Source organism: Macaca thibetana, chromosome 3 (assembly GCF_024542745.1).
Source record: "Macaca thibetana thibetana isolate TM-01 chromosome 3, ASM2454274v1, whole genome shotgun sequence".
NCBI classification, from domain to species: Eukaryota; Metazoa; Chordata; class Mammalia; order Primates; family Cercopithecidae; genus Macaca; species Macaca thibetana.
In genome coordinates this window covers 136725376-136742726 of record NC_065580.1, presented here as the reverse complement: position 1 = coordinate 136742726, position 17351 = coordinate 136725376, and the positions used below count along the sequence as shown (strand labels likewise).

The following is a 17351-nucleotide window of genomic DNA, read 5'->3' as shown; positions in this document are numbered from 1 at the left end:
TTCATTTAAATTATTAACGTAAGAGATGCTGAAACCAGCACATTACATGAATGACTATCCTAGACAAATATTTGTAAGTTACTTAATAAAGAAAAGATTTAAGGTGCAGGCCCCTATTAAATTGCTTGTTGAAGATATAAGCAAATCTACCATAAAAGTGCTTTTCATCCCGATTGAATAAAGTCCAAAAAGAGATTTAGAGATCAAGGTCAAAATATATTTGGCAAAGCACTCTACCTGTCTGCTTCATCCAGAATGATGATCTTATGTCGGCCTTTAGGAAGAGTGACTTTTTGTTGAGCGAACATTTTAATTTTATTCCTCACAACATCAATGCCCCTGAAAGAATAGCAAGATTTTACTGGCACTTTCTGAGACAAATTCAGTTGCCTTCACGAGGACTTTTTTTTTTTGAGACAGAGTCTCGCTCAGTTGCCCAGGCTGGAGTGCAGTGGCACAATCTCGGCTCACTGCAAGCTCCGCCTCCCGGGTTCACGCCATTCTCCTTCCTCAGCCTCCTGAGTAGCTGGGACTACAGGCACCCGCCACCACGCCCGGCTAGTTTTTCTGTATTTTTTAGTAGAGACGGGGTTTCACCGTGTTAGCCAGGATGGTCTCGATCTCCTGACCTCGTGATCCGCCTACCTCGGCCTCCCAAAGTGCTGGGATTACAGGCTTAAGCCACCACGCCCGGCCCATGACGACTTTTAAACAATCGGTATATCAGGGACTGCAAGACCCGATTTCCTTGCCGGGCGCGGTGGCTCAAGCCTGTAATCCCAGCACTTTGGGAGGCCGAGACGGGCGGATCACGAGGTCAGGAGATCGAGACCATCCTGGCTAACACAGTGAAACCCCGTCTCTACTAAAAAATACAAAAAACTAGCTGGACGAGGTGGTGGGCGCCTGTAGTCCCAGCTACTCGGGAGGCTGAGGCAGGAGAATGGCGTAAACCCAGGAGGCGGAGCTTGCAGTGAGCTGAGATCTGGCCACTGCACTCCAGCCTGGGCGACAGAGTAAGACTCCGTCTCAAAAAAAAAAAAAAAAGACCCGATTTCCATTTTTAAGTTTTTTTGGGGGGCAATTATAACTATTTATAAGGATTGAGATTTTATGCATTTGTTCCTTCTTGGAGTTCTTTCAAAGAACAAAGAAAATATAAACTTTTTTTTTTTTTTTTTAGACAGAGTCTCACTGTGTCATCCAGGCTTGAGTGTAGTGACCCTCTTGGCTCACTGCAACCTCTGCCTCTCAGGTTCGGTGAGCCAGGATCGCACCACCGCACCCCAGCCTGGCAATAATTCGAGACTCTGTCTCAAAAAAAAAAAAAAATCCTCATCCTTCAGTTTTTTTAACTGCATTGCTTGAGATACCGTATTATCTTTCAAAAGATATAACAGAAATACAAATACATCACCTTTGTTATCTTGTAAGCTTTCACTGACCACAGCCAATAATTCAAAATTTTTCATTTTCCACCCACAACAGGCAAGAGAAAAAAATTGACAGGACTCTTCCTAATTATTAGATGAATCAGAAAATAACTGCAATGTAGGCCAAGCATGGTGGCTCACACCTGTAATCCCAGCACTTTGGGAGACCGAGGTAGGCGGACCACTCTAGGCTAGGAGTTTAAGATCAGCCTGGCCAACATGGCGAAACCTCATCTCTACTAAAAATACAAAAATTACCTGGGCGTGGCTGCACACTCCTGTACTCCTGGCTACTCGGGAGGCTGAGGCACAAGAATCGCTTGAACCCAGGAGGTTATGGTGAGTCGAGATCGTGCCACTGCACTCCAGCCTGGGTGACAGAGCGAGCCTCTGCCTCGAAAAAAAAAAAAAAAAAAAAAAAAAAGGAAAGAAAGAAAGAACTGAAAAGAAAAGAACTGCAGAGACACCAATAGCGACATTCTAGACTCTGCTGATGGTGAAACTGATCATACAAGCAAAATCTCAGACTATGAATCTTCAGATGCCAATATCCTCCACACATTTTCCCAAACTGAAGAATCAAAGACTGAACTCAGTGTTCCTGAGGACTGGTGCTAGGCTCCTCCTCAGACACCAAAATTCACTTATGCCCATGCCCCTTATATGAAATGGTAATTTGCATATTAACTTATACACATCCTCCAGTACGCTTTATTTTTACTTTTATACAGAGAGATATACAGAGATTTTTACTTTTATACAGAGAGATGGGGTTTCATTATGTCACCTAGGCTGGTCTTAAACTCCTGGACTCAAGCAATCCACCTGCCTCAACCTCCCAAAGTGCTGGGATTATAGGCGTGAACCACCATGCCTGGCCAGCCTTACACATACTTTAAATATACAGGCTGAGTATCCCTTATCCCTAATGCTTGGGACCAGAAATGTTTCAGATCTGGGTTTTTTTTCACATTTTGGAATTTTGCATTATATTTACTGGTTGAACATCCCAGTGTAGTGGCTCAGGTCTGTAATCCAAGCACTTCAGGAGGCTGAAGCAAGGAGGATCGCTTGAGTCCCGGACTTCGAGACCAGCCTGGACAACATAGTGAGACCCCATCTCCACAAAAAAAAGCTGGTGCGGTGGCATGTGTCTACAGTCCTAGCATCTTAGCAGGCTGAGGCAGGAGGATTGCTCGAGGCTAAGCGTTTGAGATCAGCCTCGGCAACATAGTAACATTCCATCTCTACAAAAATTTTAAACTTGAAAAAAAGAGAAAAACTGGTTTTTTGTGTTTTTTGTTTTTGAGATGGAATTTTGCTCATCACCCAGGCTGGAGTGACCAATGGCGCAATCTCCGCTCACTGCAACTTCCTTCTCCCAGGTTCAAGCGATTCTCCTGCCTCAACCTCCTGAGTAGCTGGGATTACAAGCGCCTGACACCACACCCAGCTAATTTTTGTATTTTTAGTAGAGATGGGGTTTCACCATGTTGGCTAGGATGGTCTCAAATTCCTGACCTCAGGTGATCCACCCGCCTCGGTCTCCCAAAGTGCTAGGATTACAGGTGTGAGCCACCATGCCCAGCTGATAAAGTTTTTGAAAATTTCCATGAAAAAAAAAATAATAAACCAGCAAGTTGACAAGTGAGTAATGCTCTTTCACTGGGAAGGGGTGGAGGAAATCACATAGCTGGCAAGGCCAACTTCGAATACAACCCAATGCTGAGAAAGGCTGTTTCTATAACAATTCTCAGTGCAGAGCACCCACCCCCCTGCAGGTCTGACTCTAAGACCTACCTGTCGTTTGAAGCATTGAGTTCCAACACGGCATCTTTGAGTGCTGGGCCCAGCAGGGCCCGGGCCAAGCACAGAATGCTTGTGGTCTTGCCAGTTCCTGGAGGGCCCTGGGAACGAGATCTCCAGTAAAGACTACAAACCACCAGAAGGACTGCAGATAACTCCTGAGTTCTGCTCACCGCTGTATGCACCTCCGTCCCCTCTGACCCCGCATCCCACACACAGCACACACAGATCAACACAGCTGACCGGACGCAGTGGCTCACACCTGTAATCCCAGCACTTTGGGAGGCCGAGGAGGGCAGATCACCTGAGGTCAGGAGTTCGAGACGAGCCTGGCCAACATAGCGAAACCTCATCTCTAACTAAAAATACAAAAAAATTTGCCAGGCGTGGTGGCAGGTACCTGTAATCCCAGCAACTCAGGAGGCTGAGGTGGGAGAATCGCTTGAACCCGGGAGGAAGAGGTTGCCATTAGCAGAGATTGCACCACTGCACTCCAGCCTGGGTGACAGAGTAAGACTCTGTCTCAGAGAAAAAATAAAAAAAAACAAAATACAGCAACCAACCCCAGGCCTCCCAACTAACTCGAACGAAATGCTTCCCTTTGCCGTGGGAATGGTAAGGGGCTCTCCAGGCAGGGAGTGCTATGCACAAAAAAGTACTTCAACGCGCAGTGGGATGAGACACGGAGACACTCAACAGGCCCAGGGCTGAGTACTCACCGCAATGATGATGTTGGGCACATTCCCTTCCCTTGCAAAGACCTACAGCGAAAATGATCATTAAAACTGGTTAAAACTTGATTCTGGATGACTAGATTAAAAAGATAGAAAAAGGCCGGGCGCGGTGGCTCAAGCCTGTAATCCCAGCTCTTTGGGAGGCCGAGGCGGGCGGATCACGAGGTCAGGAGATCGAGACCATCCTGGCTAACCCGGTGAAACCCCGTCTCTACTAAAAATACAAAAAGAAATTAGCCGGGCGTGGTGGCGGGCGCCTGTAGTCCCAGCTACTTGGGAGGCTGAGGCAGGAGAATGGCGTGAACCCGGGAGGCGGAGCTTGCAGTGAGCCGAGATCGCGCCACTGCACTCCAGTATGGGCGACAGAGCGAGACTCCGTCTCAAAAAAAAAAAAAAAAAAAAAAAAAGATAGAAAAAAGAACAAACAAGCAGGTTAAAACTCGGCTGAGCACAGTGGCTCATGCCTGTAATCCTAGCACTTTGGGAGGCCAAGGCAGGACAATCACTTGAGGCCTGGCGTTAGAGGCCAGGCTAGGCAACATAGTCAGACTCTGTCTCCTCAAAAAATAAACAAAATTAGCCAGGTGTGGTGGCGTGCGCCTGTACTCCCAGCTACTCGGGAGGCTGAAATGGGAGGATCAGTTGAGCCTGAGAAGTGGAGGCTGCAGTGAGCTGTGATTGTGCCACTGCACTCCAGCCTGGGCAACAGTGGGACCCTGTCTCAAAAAGAAAAAAAACCACAAAACCTCGTTAATTTGTAGGCTTGAGGAGCTGAATCTCCCCAGCTACACAGCCCGTGTAGTAAACGTGGCTACAAATTTATCCACGTGGATGCCCCATCCACCTCAAGTTCTTTTTATTCTTTTAGAGATGCAGTCTGGCTCTGTCACCCAGCCTGGAGTGCAGTGGTGTGATCAAGGCTCACTGCAGTCTTGAATCCCCAGGCTCAAGCGATCCTCCTGCTTTGGCCTCCCGAGTAGCTGGGACTACAGGAACTCACCTGGGCATCTTCAAAACTGAACACTTCATTCTCCTGTACAAACCTGAGGCCCCACCCATGTTTCCCACCAGGGACTGTCCATGCCACGAAGCTGAGGTTGCAATCATCTTGGTTTGGCCTCATCCTCACCCTGGGTACTTCAATTACCAGGGCTTCACCATCCTCCTCTTCGTCTCCAGTGTCCTTTACTTCTCTCCATCCCTGCTACCACTTTCCCATTATCTCGTCTGATCGCTATCAATGGGCCATTAAGTGATCTCCATGCTCCCATTCAAATCCATTTCCCATCCTGTAACCACAACCACTTTCCTAAAGTACACACTTATTAAAACTGCTTTTTTCTTTCTATTTTTTTTTTTTTTGAGACGGAGTCTCACTTTGTCACCAAGGCAGGAGTGCAGTGGCGCGATCTTGGCTCACTGCAAGCTCCGCCTCCCAGGTTCACGCTATTCTCCTGCCTCGGCCTTCCAAGTATCAGGTGCCCGCCACCTGACTGTCTAATTTTTTGTATTTTTAGTAGAGATGGGGTTTCACCATGTTAGCCAGGATGGTTTCAATCTCCTGACCTCATGATCTGCCCGCCTTGGCCTCCCAAACTGCTGGGATTACAGGCATAAACTGGCCTTTTTTATTTTTATTTTTTTTTTTAGATAGAGTTTTGCTCATTGCCCAGGCTGGAGTGCAATGGCGCGATCTCGGCTCACTGCAAGCTCTGCCTCCCGGGTTCAAGTGATTCTCCTGCCTCAGCCTCCAGAGTAGCTGGGATTACAGGCACCCACCACCAGGCCTGCCTAACTTTTTGTATTCTTAGTAGAGACAGGGTTTCGCCATGTTGGCCAGGCTGTCGTGAACTCCTGACCTCAGGTGATCCAATCACCTTGGCCTCCCAAAAGTGCTGGGATTACACGTGTGAGCCACCGTACCCGGCCCTATTAAAATATTTTGACCTAACTGAAATCCTTAACTCCTCCCTGCCCTCACTATGAAGCCCAAACTCTTTTTGTTTCTCAAAGTAAGGGTCTCACTCTGTCACGTAGGCTAGAGTGCAGTGGTGTGATCACAGCTCACTGCAGCGTCAAACTCCTGGGCTCAAGAGATCCTCCTGCCTTGGCCTCTTGAGTAACTGGGATTACAGGCACTTGCCACCACGCCCAGTTTGAACCTCAGACTACAGGTACGCGCCACCACGCTCAGCTCATTTTTAAATTTTTTCGTACAGACCGGCTTCACCATGTTGCCCAGGCTGATCTCAAACACCTGGCCTCAAGTGATCCGCCCGCCTTAGCCTCCCAAAGTGCTGGAATTACAGGTGTGAGCGCCTGGCCTTAGGTCATCTTTTAAAAAGCTACTCAAGGCCGCTCATGGTGGCTCACACCTGTAATCCTAGCACTTTGGGAGGCCGAGGTGGGCAGATCATGAGGTCAGGAGTTCGAGACCAGCCTGGTCAACATGGTGAAACCCCGTCTCTACTAAAAATACAAAAATTAGCCGGGCGTGGTGGCGCATGCCTGTAATCCCAGCTACTGGGGAGGCTGAGGCAGGAGAATAGCTTGAACCCAGGAGGCAGAGCTTGCAGTGAGCCGAGATCGCGCCATTGCACTCCAGCCTGGGCAACAGAGCAAGACTCCATCTCAAAAAAAAAAAACAAAAAACAAAAAACAGCCACTCACCTCTAGCCTGCTCACAGTGTCTTCATTCCCGACAATTTCATTCAGCTTTACTGGCCTATATTTTTCAACCCTGTTAAGAAAATGCATAAAAATGCTGACATGGTTATCTTCACACTACCCCACAAAAAGCACTTAAGGGTCATCCTGAGAGCTTTGTTGGAAAATTACATACATTCAGTACAACTATGCCAAACGGTTGCAGGTTTTAAATATAATAAGATGCTAGCCAGGCACGGTAGCTCACGCCTGTAATCCTAGCACTTTGGGAGGCTGAGGTGGGTGGATCACTTGAGATCAGGACTTTGAGACCAGCCTGGCCAACATGGTGAAACCCAGTCTCTACTAAAAATACAAAATTAGCAGGGTGTGGTAGTACACACCTGTAATCCCAGCTACTAGAAAGGCCGAGGCAGGAGAATTGATTGAACCCGGGAGACGCAGGTTGCAGTGAGCCAAGATCACACCATTGCACTCCAGCCTATGTGACAAAGTGTTACTCCATCTCAAAAAACAAAAAAATTAGCTGGACATGGTGTTGCATGCCTGTAGTCTCATCTACTTGGGAGGCTGAGGCAGGAGGATCACTTGAGCCAAGGAGTTGGACACCAGCCTAGGCAACACAGCAAAAAACCCCGTCTCTATTAAAAAAAAAAATTTCAAATGTAAATGTCATTGAACCTAACAGTCAAAATATTATTTTGAACAGGTAATCAATTTTTTTTAAAAGACCGAGGTTTTTAAAAACACGAGGTCATACACTACTATCCACAAAAACTTTTGAAAAAACCAACTAGGTCAGAGTAGGTGGCCACCTGGGGTAGCCCTAACTGTCATAAGCATTGTTGTGAGCGAGACTCCGCTCGCAGAGTTTAGGCCGGCCACTCTCGATCCATGTCCCTCGCCTCCTTGAAATCATCTCGATGCCACCCGGGGTCTCCTCTTCCTTCGGGATCCCCCAAAACGAGCCCCTGCCCCCCGAGTTTCTCCAGAGCACGGGCCGCCACTCGCCCACCCTCACATCCAAATGCGCCCATTCTTTACGGCCTGGGACCTCACCACGGCAGCTCGTAGTGGCCGGCGCTGCCGGGGGCCTTGCTGGAGGAAGGGGCAGGGTCCTGGGCCTCCAGCTCGCCCGCACCACCACAGACGTCCTCCACCTCCATTCTCGCGCCTCCTCTTCCCGCCACCCGAGGCCCCGCCCCGTGACGCCGCCACACAAGCCCCGCCCCCTGACTTCCGCCGGGCGCGAGCGGAAGTCACGTACCCGCGCCTCTCCGCGCCGGCGAAGAGGGTTCCGGTGGTTCCCCGGCGGCTGTCGCTAGAGGCCGCGGTTGCTAGGGGAGAGCTGGCGTCCGGCCTGGGAGCTACAGGAAGGCGAGCTCTGGCCGTGACGCCTTCAGAGAAAGCAGGTCGCTCTCGGAACGGACGTTTGTGTGTAGTTTCTGTGGAAGATCCGCTCCGCGGCGGCGTGGGAGGAGCAGGGCCGGGGGCGTTGCGGCCAAACGCCGACTTCGGTGCTGGGACACGGACAGCGCTCGCGTCCGGGCGCTGCTGGGCAGCGGGGTCCGGGGATGATGTCTGGGGCTGCCCGTGCCCACTTTTCCAGATTGTTCTGAATGTCCCAGTGAGCTGCTCCCGTTGGGTGGGCTCCTGCGCCTCAACCGCGTTCGGCACTTGACGTTTATTATCAGGGAATTCTCGGTTGCAAGATGGGAATTCCACCCCCAGCCCATTTTGCAGAGGAGGAAACTGAAACTGTCCTTTTGTCAGATGAAATGCAGTGTTCGTTCCAGGAAAATGGGGACTCAAGGCCGGGTGCGGTGGCTCACCCCTCTAGTCCCCGCAGTTTGGGGGACAGAGACCAGAAGAGAGATTAAGCCCAGGAGTTCGAGACCAGCCTGGGCAACATAGTGAGACCCCCGTCTCCACAAAAATAAAAATAAAAAAAATAACTGGGCATGGTGGCGCGCACCTGCAGTTCCAGCTACTCCGGAGGCTGAGGCGGAGGAGTGCTTGAACCCAGGAAGTGCGGGCTGCAGTGAGCTCTGATCACACCACTGCACTCCAACCTGGTCTGCAGCAAGACCCTGTCTCAAAAAAAGAAAAGAAAAATAAATACTTCAACCTTGTAAGCGCTTTGAGCATTTTTGTGGGCTGTTTTTCTACCTAGTCTTTCCTCCCATAGCCCAAATTGTCATAATAATCAATAATGATGATCCCAGAACATTGGGAGGCTGAGGTGGGAGGATCCTTGGAGCCCAGGAGTTTGAGACCAGCCTGGGCAACGTAAGTGAGACCCCATCTCTACAAAAAAATTTTTAAAAATGATCCACTTGTGATACGTGACAGTAGTCCCAGCTACTTGAGAGGCTGAGGCAGGAGAATGGGTTGAGCCCATGAGGTCGAAGCTAGAAGCTACAGTGAACCATGATCAAGTCAGTGCACTCCAGCCCCAGGGGACACAGAGAAATCCTGTTTCTAAAAAAAGAAGAAGAAAAGAAAATAGGTACTTCAGATTCACAAGTGCTTTGATCATTCTGTTTTGTTTTTGTTTTGTTTTGGAGATGGAGTCTCACTCTGTCACCCAGACTGGAGTACAGTGGTGTGATCTCAGCTCACTGCAATGTCCAGCTCCCGGGTTTGAGTGATTCTCCTGCCTCAACCTCCCAAGTAGCTGGGACGACAGGCGTGTGCCACCACACCTGGCTAATATTTGTATTTTCAGTAGAGATGGGGTTTCGCCACGTTAACCAGGCTGGTCTCAAACTCCTGACTTCAAGTGATCCGCTTGCCTCAGCCTCCCAAAGTGCTGCGATTACAGGTGTAAGCCACCGCCCCTGGCCAAGCAGTTTGTTTTAATGATAATATTAAAGTATACAGATTCAGAACTTACACAGTGTTTTTCTTTCCATGTAATTTGGAAAAAATGCTTGAATTGGTCATCTTTCCCCTATTCCCCCTTTAAATTGATGGAGCCGTCTTGTCTGTTTTTTCAATCATTATTCACAGGTCTTTCATTTTTCCGGAGGAGAAAATACACACTCCTCTTGAAATATAAACTTTTCTTGAAATGTCTGCGGTTTTTCCATAGAATTGTTCCTGTGTGGTAATCTTCATGTTTTCCTTGTAATCACTATCACACACATCCTTCCCATCACATAACACAGTTTAGAACCTAAACTAATTTTTAATAAATGCAGAACACGATTCCTTTCATGGTTCTCCAAAAACCCCCACTCTACAAGAGGCCTTTTGGTGCTGCCAGGGCTATCCTCTTAACTGATGTGCTTGGAATGCCAGGAGAACCAGAGACGGAGGTGATTCTTAGGGCAAAGCTGCACTGTCAGGACATTTTTCTTTTTTTTAGACTGAGCCTTTTGTGACCCATTGGACTTGGGCCCAAACCGAGCTCAGAGCTTAAAAACTCCAACTGCGTCCCTGGGACTGAAAAACAGCATGTTGGGGAACCAGGGAGTGCTGGGGAAACCACAGGCTCTTGTGAAAGGGCGAAGAGTAGCCACAGAGAATTCCTCCCAGCAAATCCATGAAATCTCAGGAAATTAAATACACACTGAGGCTAAGCTCCCAGACTGTCATCACAAGAGGGGAAGGCAGTTATACACCAAGAGGAAGCATGTAGAAAGAAAATAAAATTGAAACCAAAATCCTCTTTCCCCAAATCCAGAGGTTTCCAATTGAATTGTCAGAGAGGTCAGGCAACACATCTTGGTTTGAATGATGCCTTGACTTTCACCGTTAGCTCACTTCCTGACTTGTGTTGCAGGATGTGAGGCTGAAAATCTGCTGGCGTGCCAAGATCAGGACTACAAGATAGCCCGGTTTTCTCCCTGCCCATTCCAGCCTCCATTGGCCCAGAATGTCATACACACTGGATGCTGTTTGCCTTGTTTACAGTGAATTTTAAAAGTTCATTATCTTAGGCTGGGCCTGGTGGCTCATGCCAGTAATCTCAGCACTTTGGGAGGCCCAGGCGGAAGGATTCCTTGAGAATAGGCATTTGAGCCCAGCCTGGGCAATGTAGCAAGATTCCCATCTCTATAAAAAAGAAAAATTAGGCCGGGCGCGGTGGCTCACGCCTGTAATCCCAGCACTTTGGGAGGCCGAGACGGGCGGATCACCAGGTCAGGAGATCGAGACCATCCTGGCGAACACGGTGAAACCCTGTCTCTACTAAAAAATACAAAAAACTAGCCGGGCGTGGTGGCGGGCGCCTGTAGTCCCAGCTACTCGGGAGGCTGAGGCAGGAGAATGGCGAGAACCTGGGAGGCAGAGCTTGCAGTGAGCCGAGATCCGGCCACTGCACTCCAGCCTGGGCGACAGAGCGAGACTCCGTTTCAAAAATAAAAAAAGAAAAAGAAAAACTAGGCTGGGTGGGGTGGCTCACGCCTGTAATCCCAGCACTTTAGTAGGCCGAGGCAGGCGGATCAGAAGGTCAGGTGTTGGAGACCAGCCTGGCCAACATGGTGAAACCCCATCTGTACTAAAAATACAAAAATTAGCTGGGCAACAATAGCAAAACTCCATCAAAAAAAAAAAGAAAAGAAAATGTATTATTTGTTTTCAAGTGGATTTCTTTGTGATTTTAAGCTATTTTTGTTTTCGTTTTTATTTTTATTTATTTATTTATTTTGAGATGGAGTTTCGATCTTGTTTCCCAGGCTGGAGTACAATGGCATGATCTCAGCTCACTGCAACTTCCGCCTCCCAGGCTCAAGCAATTCTTCTGGCTCAGCCTCCCGAGTAGCTGGGATTACAGGCATGCACCACCACACCCTAATTTTGTATTTTTAGTGGAGACGGTGTTTCACCATGTTGGTCAGGCTGGTCTCAAACTCCCGACCTCAGGTGATCCGCCCACCGCAGCCTCCCAAAGTGCTGGGATTACAGATGTGAGCCACCATGCCCAGCCTTTATTTACTTTTTGAGATGGGGTCTCATTCTGTCACCCAGGCTGGAGCACAGTGGCATGATCTTGGCTCACTGCAACTTCTGCCTCCTGGGTTCAATAGATTTTCCTGCCTCAGCCTCCGGAGTAGCTGGGATTACAGGTGCACGCCACTACGCCCGGCTAATTTTTGTATTTTTAGTAGAGACAGGGTTTCACCACGTTAGCCAGGCTGGTCTCAAACTCCTGGCCTCAAGTGATCCACCCACCTCTGCCTCCCATAGTGCTGGGATTACAGGAGTGAGCCATCGCACCCGACAGTTTTTTGTTTTTAAACGGTGATGCTATCATTTAAATAATTGTTTCCTCTCAGGCACTGCGGTGTTCCATCCATTTATAGTGTTTTGTTGTGTTTTTTTTTTTCAGTAGAGATGGAGTTTCACCATGATAGCCAGGATGGTCTCAATCTCCTGACCTCGTGATCTGCCCGCCTTGGCCTCCCAAAGTGCTGGGATTACAGGCGTGAGCCACTGCACCCGGCCCCATTTATGGTTTTTCTAACATTTTCATTAGCATTTTTAAAATTAGGTGCCCTGCTCATCTTCTCTGTGTCGTTCCAGTTTTAGTCTATGCACTGCCAAAGCGAGCACTTTGTAGCATTTTCAAGATTGAGAGGCACAGCGTGTACCGAAAAAAACATTTCCTAGATATATCTACTGTATAAGGATGTCTCATCTGGGTAAAATTTGTCCCCGGGCATTGCTCTGATTAGATTTATGGAATTCGGAAGCTGGTTAGAAATTATGTAACCAGCACGTTTTATGCCTTTAACAAATATTGACCAAGTGCCTAGAGCCACTGCAAGGGGCACAGGAGCTTCCATTGTAGGGAGGGAAACTGACAGCAAGCGGCCAATGTTATGTTTATTTCAATGTAATTATGGACTGGGCCTGGTGGCTCACGCCTGTAATCCCAGCACTTTGGGAGGCCGAGATGGCCGGATCACCTGAGGTCGGGAGTTCAAGACCAGCCCGACCAACATGGAGAAACCCCATCTGAATTACAAACACAAAATTAGCAGGGCATGGTGGTGCATACCTGTAATCCCAGCTACTTGGGAGGCTGAGGCAGGAGAATCGGTTGAATCCAGGAGGCGGAGGTTGCAGTGAGCTGAGATTGTGCCACTGTACTCCAGCCTAGGCGATGAGAACAAAACTCTGTCTCACAAATAAAATAAATAAAAACATAATTATGATCAGTGTCAGAAAAGGGACTGGTGGGTGGTTAGGATATCAGCAATAGGCTAACACCTCGCTTGGGAGGTCAGGAAGGGCTTTGATGGGGAGGTGCGTTTGGCCTGAGATGTAAATCCCCAATCTGAGATTTGCATGCCTATTGGCTTTGCCTGGAAGGACCACCCAATACCCTGCCCTGCCTCCCATTGCTACGTACGCTAACACCATGTTTATTTCTTTCTCTCTCTCTCTCTTTTTTTTTTTTTTTTTGAGTTGGTCTTTTTGTGTTGCCCAGGCTGGAGTGCAGTGGCGTGATCATAGCTCACTGCAGCCTTGACCTCCTGGGCTCAAGTGATCCTCCCACCTCAGCCTCCCAACTAGCTGGAACTACCGGCACATGGCACCATGCCTAGCTAATCTGTTTATCTTTTGTAGAGACAGGGTCTTACTCTGTTGCCCAGGTATCTTGAACTGCTGGGCTCAAGTGATCCTCCCACCTCAGCCTTCTGAGTAGCTGGGACTACAGGCACATGCAACCATGCCTGGCCAATCTGTTTATTTTTTGTAGAGACGTAGTCTCACCTTGTTGCCGAAGCTGGTCTTGAACTCCTGGGCTCCAGCGATCCTCCTGCCTCAGCCTCCCAAAGTGCTGGGATTACAGGTCTGAGCCACTGAGCCCAGCCCCTGTCTGTTTATTATTGTTCTTGCCCACAATCTATATTTAGCTAGATTTGTTGCCTTGTCTATTGTTTGTTTCCCCACTAGAATGACAATTCTTTGAGAAAAGGAACTTTCTCTGTCCTGTTCCCATTGTATCCTCATTGCCTGTAGTGGCCCAGAGAGAGGCCCCACATTTCCTGAAGGGACGAAAAGATGAGTGACAGCAGAGCTGGGGCACACAGTGGTCTGATCAGCTCGGGATGGGTGGGAGTGGGGACGGCAGAGAGATCAGCCCTGGACGGGCGGGATTTGGGGCGGGAAAGAGATGATCAGCCCTGGACAGGTGGGATTTGGGGTGGGAGAGAGATGGTCAGCCCCGGACGGGTGGGATTTGGGGTGGGAGAGAGATGATCAGCCCGGGACGGGTGGGATTTGGGCGGGAGAGAGATTATCCGCCCGGGAGAGGTGGGAGTGGGGGCGGGAGAGAGATGGAGCCTGCAGGGACCAGATCATGCAGGGTGAAGACTAATTAGGAGTTGTGAGAAGCCCCGGAGGAGGTGGGGCAAAGTGACATGACCCAGTTTGGGTTTTAGATCATTCTGGTTGCCAAAGGCTGGGTGTAGAGGAAATATGTGTGGAAGTATTGGGCTTTGCTTTCTGATCTTTTAATCTCTTTTTTTTTTTTTTTTTTTTTTGAGACAGAGTCTCACTGTCGCCCAGGCGGGAGTGCAGTGGCCAGATCTCAGCTCACTGCAAGCTCCGCCTCCCGGGTTTACGCCATTCTCCTGCCTCAGCCTCCCGAGTAGCCGGGACTACAGGCACCCGCCACCTCGCCCGGCTAGTTTTTTTGTACTTTTTAGTAGAGACGGGGTTTCACCGTGTTCGCCAGGATGGTCTCGATCTCCTGACCTCGTGATCCGCCCACCTCGGCCTCCCAAAGTGCTGGGATTACAGGCTTGAGCCACCGCGCCCGGCCTTGATCTTTTAATCTCTAATTCTTTTTTCTTTTTTCTTCTTTGAGACGGAGTCTTGCTCTATCAACCAGGCTGGAGTGCAGTGGTGCAATCTCAGCTGACTGCAACCTCCTCCTCCCAGGTTCAAACAATTCTCTTTCCTTGGCCTCCTAAGTAGCTGGGATTACAGGCGCCCGGCACCATGCCCAGCTAATTTTTGGATTTAATTCTTAAATTATGGAACAATTCAGGCCGGGCTCAGTGGCTAACGCCTGTAATCCCAGCACTTTGGGAGGCCGAGGCAGGCAGATCATGAGGTCAAGAGATCGAGACCATCCTGGCCAACGTGGTGAAACCCCCATCTCTACTTAAAATACAAACAATTAGCTGGACATGGTGGTGTGCACCTCTAGTCCCAGCTGCTCGGGAAGCTGAGGCAGGAGAGTCGCTTGAACCTGGGAGGCAGAGGTTGCAGTGAGCTGAGATCATGCTGTTGCATACAGCCTGGTGACAGAGCGAGACTCTCTCAAAAAAATAAATAAATAAAACTTTAAAAAATTGTTGAATGAATGATCCTAGGGGGTTTCAGAAATACAGACATGATGAGATAAATTAAAATTTTATATTAGTCTTTTTATGTAGCATTCAGACAAAATCTTTATAGATTTGATATATTACGGATTTGAAATCCTTATGACAACTTCTCATATTAGTGTCCAACGGGAAATTTATGATTCTAATTTAAAATGTAAAGTTGAATCAGTTAAGTTAAACTTGTGATTTTAGATTGAAATCTCACTAGCTGTATAAATAGTATTAGGATATTTAAGAGAACTTGAGGTTCAACATATTACAAGGTTTTTAGCAAGGTGTGGTGGCGTGTGCCTATAGTCCCAGCTACTTGGGAAGCTGAGATGGGAAGACTGATCGAGCTCAGGAGGTCAAGGCTACAGTCAGCAGTGATTGCACCACTGCCCTCCAGCCTAGGCAACAAAGCAAGACCCTGCCTGAAAAATTAAAAAAATAAAATATTACAAGTTTAGTTTATTAGATTTATTAGATATATTTGAACTGGGTGCAATGGTTCATGCCTATAATCCTAGCACTTTGGGAGACTGAGGTGTGCGGGTCACTTGAGGTCAGAGTTGAAACTAGCTTGGCCAACAGGGCGAAACCCCATCTCTAATAAAAATATAAAAATATTAGCCGGATGTGATGGCACACACTTGTAGTCCAAGCTACTCAGGAGGCTGAGGCAGGAGAACCGTTTGAACCTGGAGGCAGACGTTGCAGTGAGCCAGGATTTCGACACTGGACTCCAGCCTGGGTGACAGAGTGAAACTCTATCTCGAAAAAAAAAAAAAAACATTTGAGTACTTGGAAGGTTTGTCAGATAAGATACTCAAAAAGGAAATCAATCAAATATATTTAATTTGTAAAAGTAGTTGAAAATGTTTAAAAGAACTTAATCGCCAGGAGTTTGAGACCAGCCTGGGCAATGAAGTAAGATCCTATGCCTACAAAAACATTTTTTAAAATTATCTGGGTGTGGTGATATATGCCTTCTCAGGAGGCTGAAGTGGGAGGATCATTTGAGCCCAGGAGTTAGAGGCATCTGTGAGCTATGATTGCACCACTGTACGCCAGCCTAGAGACAGAGCAAGAAGACCCTGTCCCAAAAAAAAAAAAAAAAGAAATTATATTACCCAAAAAGGTTTTTTTTTTTTTTTTTTTTTTTTTTTGAGATGGAGTCTCGCCTTGTCACCCAAGCTGGAGTGCAGTGGTGCAATCTCGGCTCGCTGCAAACTCTGCTTCCCGGGTTCAAGTGATTCTCCTGCCTCAGCCTCCTGAGTAGCTGGGACTACAGGCATGTGCTACCACACCCAGCTAATTTTTGTATCTTTAGTAGAGACAGGGTTTTACCATATTGACCAGGCTGGTCTTGAACTCCTGACCTTGTGATCTGCCCGCCTTGGCCTCTCAAAGTGCTGAGATTACAGGCGTGAGCCACTGCGCCTGGCAAAGGCTTTTTAAATTTGTCCCTTACTTAAGTAATTTTTTTTTTTTTTTCCGAGACGGAGTCTCGCTCTTGTTGCCCAGGCTGGAGTGCAGTGGTGTGCTCTCAGCTCACTGCAACCTCCGCCTCCCCAGGTTCAAGTGATTCTCCTGCCTCAGCCTCCCGAGTAGCTGGGATTACAGGCATGCGCCAACACGTCCGCCTAATTTTGTGTTTTTAGTAGAGATGGAATTTCACCATGTTGGTCAGGCTGGTCTTGAACTCCTGACCTCAGGTGATCCACCCGCCTTGGCCTCCCCGAGTGCTGGGATTACAGGCATGAGCCACTGCGCCTGGCCTTTAAGAAATGTGTTTAAATAAAGTTTTCAGTGCACAGAAGTCATCCTAGAGTACACCAGAAACCCCACATTCCTGAGGGTGTTGCCACATTGTATTCTGAAGGATTGTCATAGGGTACACCCCTGCCAGCCACACACAGGAGGTAATTCTGTTCAAGGGCTATTCAAATGCTCCAATACTGTTATTACCAGTGAGAAAACTGAGAGCTAACTACGGAGATGCTGTGAGGCCGGGTGGCCAGTGCGCGCTGAGTCAGCCTGGATCTCCGCCTCCCGGCTCCCCACCTCGGGCAGCTGCCTCTCTGCCAGTTGTCCCTGGTGTCCCCTTAATGAGTCTGCAGCTGGTGACAGTCTTCAGGCCCTGCAGAGGCTTAGTAACTAGCAATTGTTCTGGGTAGAAGGGGTTGACATTGACTCCTTGCAATTCCCATCGAAGGTTGTTATTATCCCATTACAGGTGTGGAAATGGAGGCACGTGGTAACCAGAGTGACTTGGTGGGTAGGAGGCAGAGCCTGGATGGTCTAACCCAGAGCCCGTGCTCCTCACTGTGTCCAACCATCCACTCACCCGTCCATCTCTCTGAGGTCATCTTGGCCTG

The 17351-nt window shown here is 48.4% G+C and overlaps 2 protein-coding genes across 2 annotated transcripts in view; both read right to left on the bottom strand.

Moving 5' to 3' along the window:
- ABHD11 (abhydrolase domain containing 11) overlaps positions 1-17351 on the bottom strand; it is a 997569-nt gene that overhangs the window by 524258 nt on the left and 455960 nt on the right. The window lies entirely within an intron of this gene.
- RFC2 (replication factor C subunit 2) overlaps positions 1-17351 on the bottom strand; it is a 112080-nt gene that overhangs the window by 15022 nt on the left and 79707 nt on the right. Inside the window, exons 2-6 of the mRNA XM_050783743.1 lie at positions 7700-7825; positions 6644-6713; positions 3959-4000; positions 3234-3340; positions 238-339 (exon numbers count right to left, since the gene is read on the bottom strand). Coding sequence (XP_050639700.1) covers positions 238-339; positions 3234-3340; positions 3959-4000; positions 6644-6713; positions 7700-7806 — 428 coding nt within the window. The 5' untranslated portion in view covers positions 7807-7825. The remainder of the gene's footprint in view (positions 1-237; positions 340-3233; positions 3341-3958; positions 4001-6643; positions 6714-7699; positions 7826-17351) is intronic.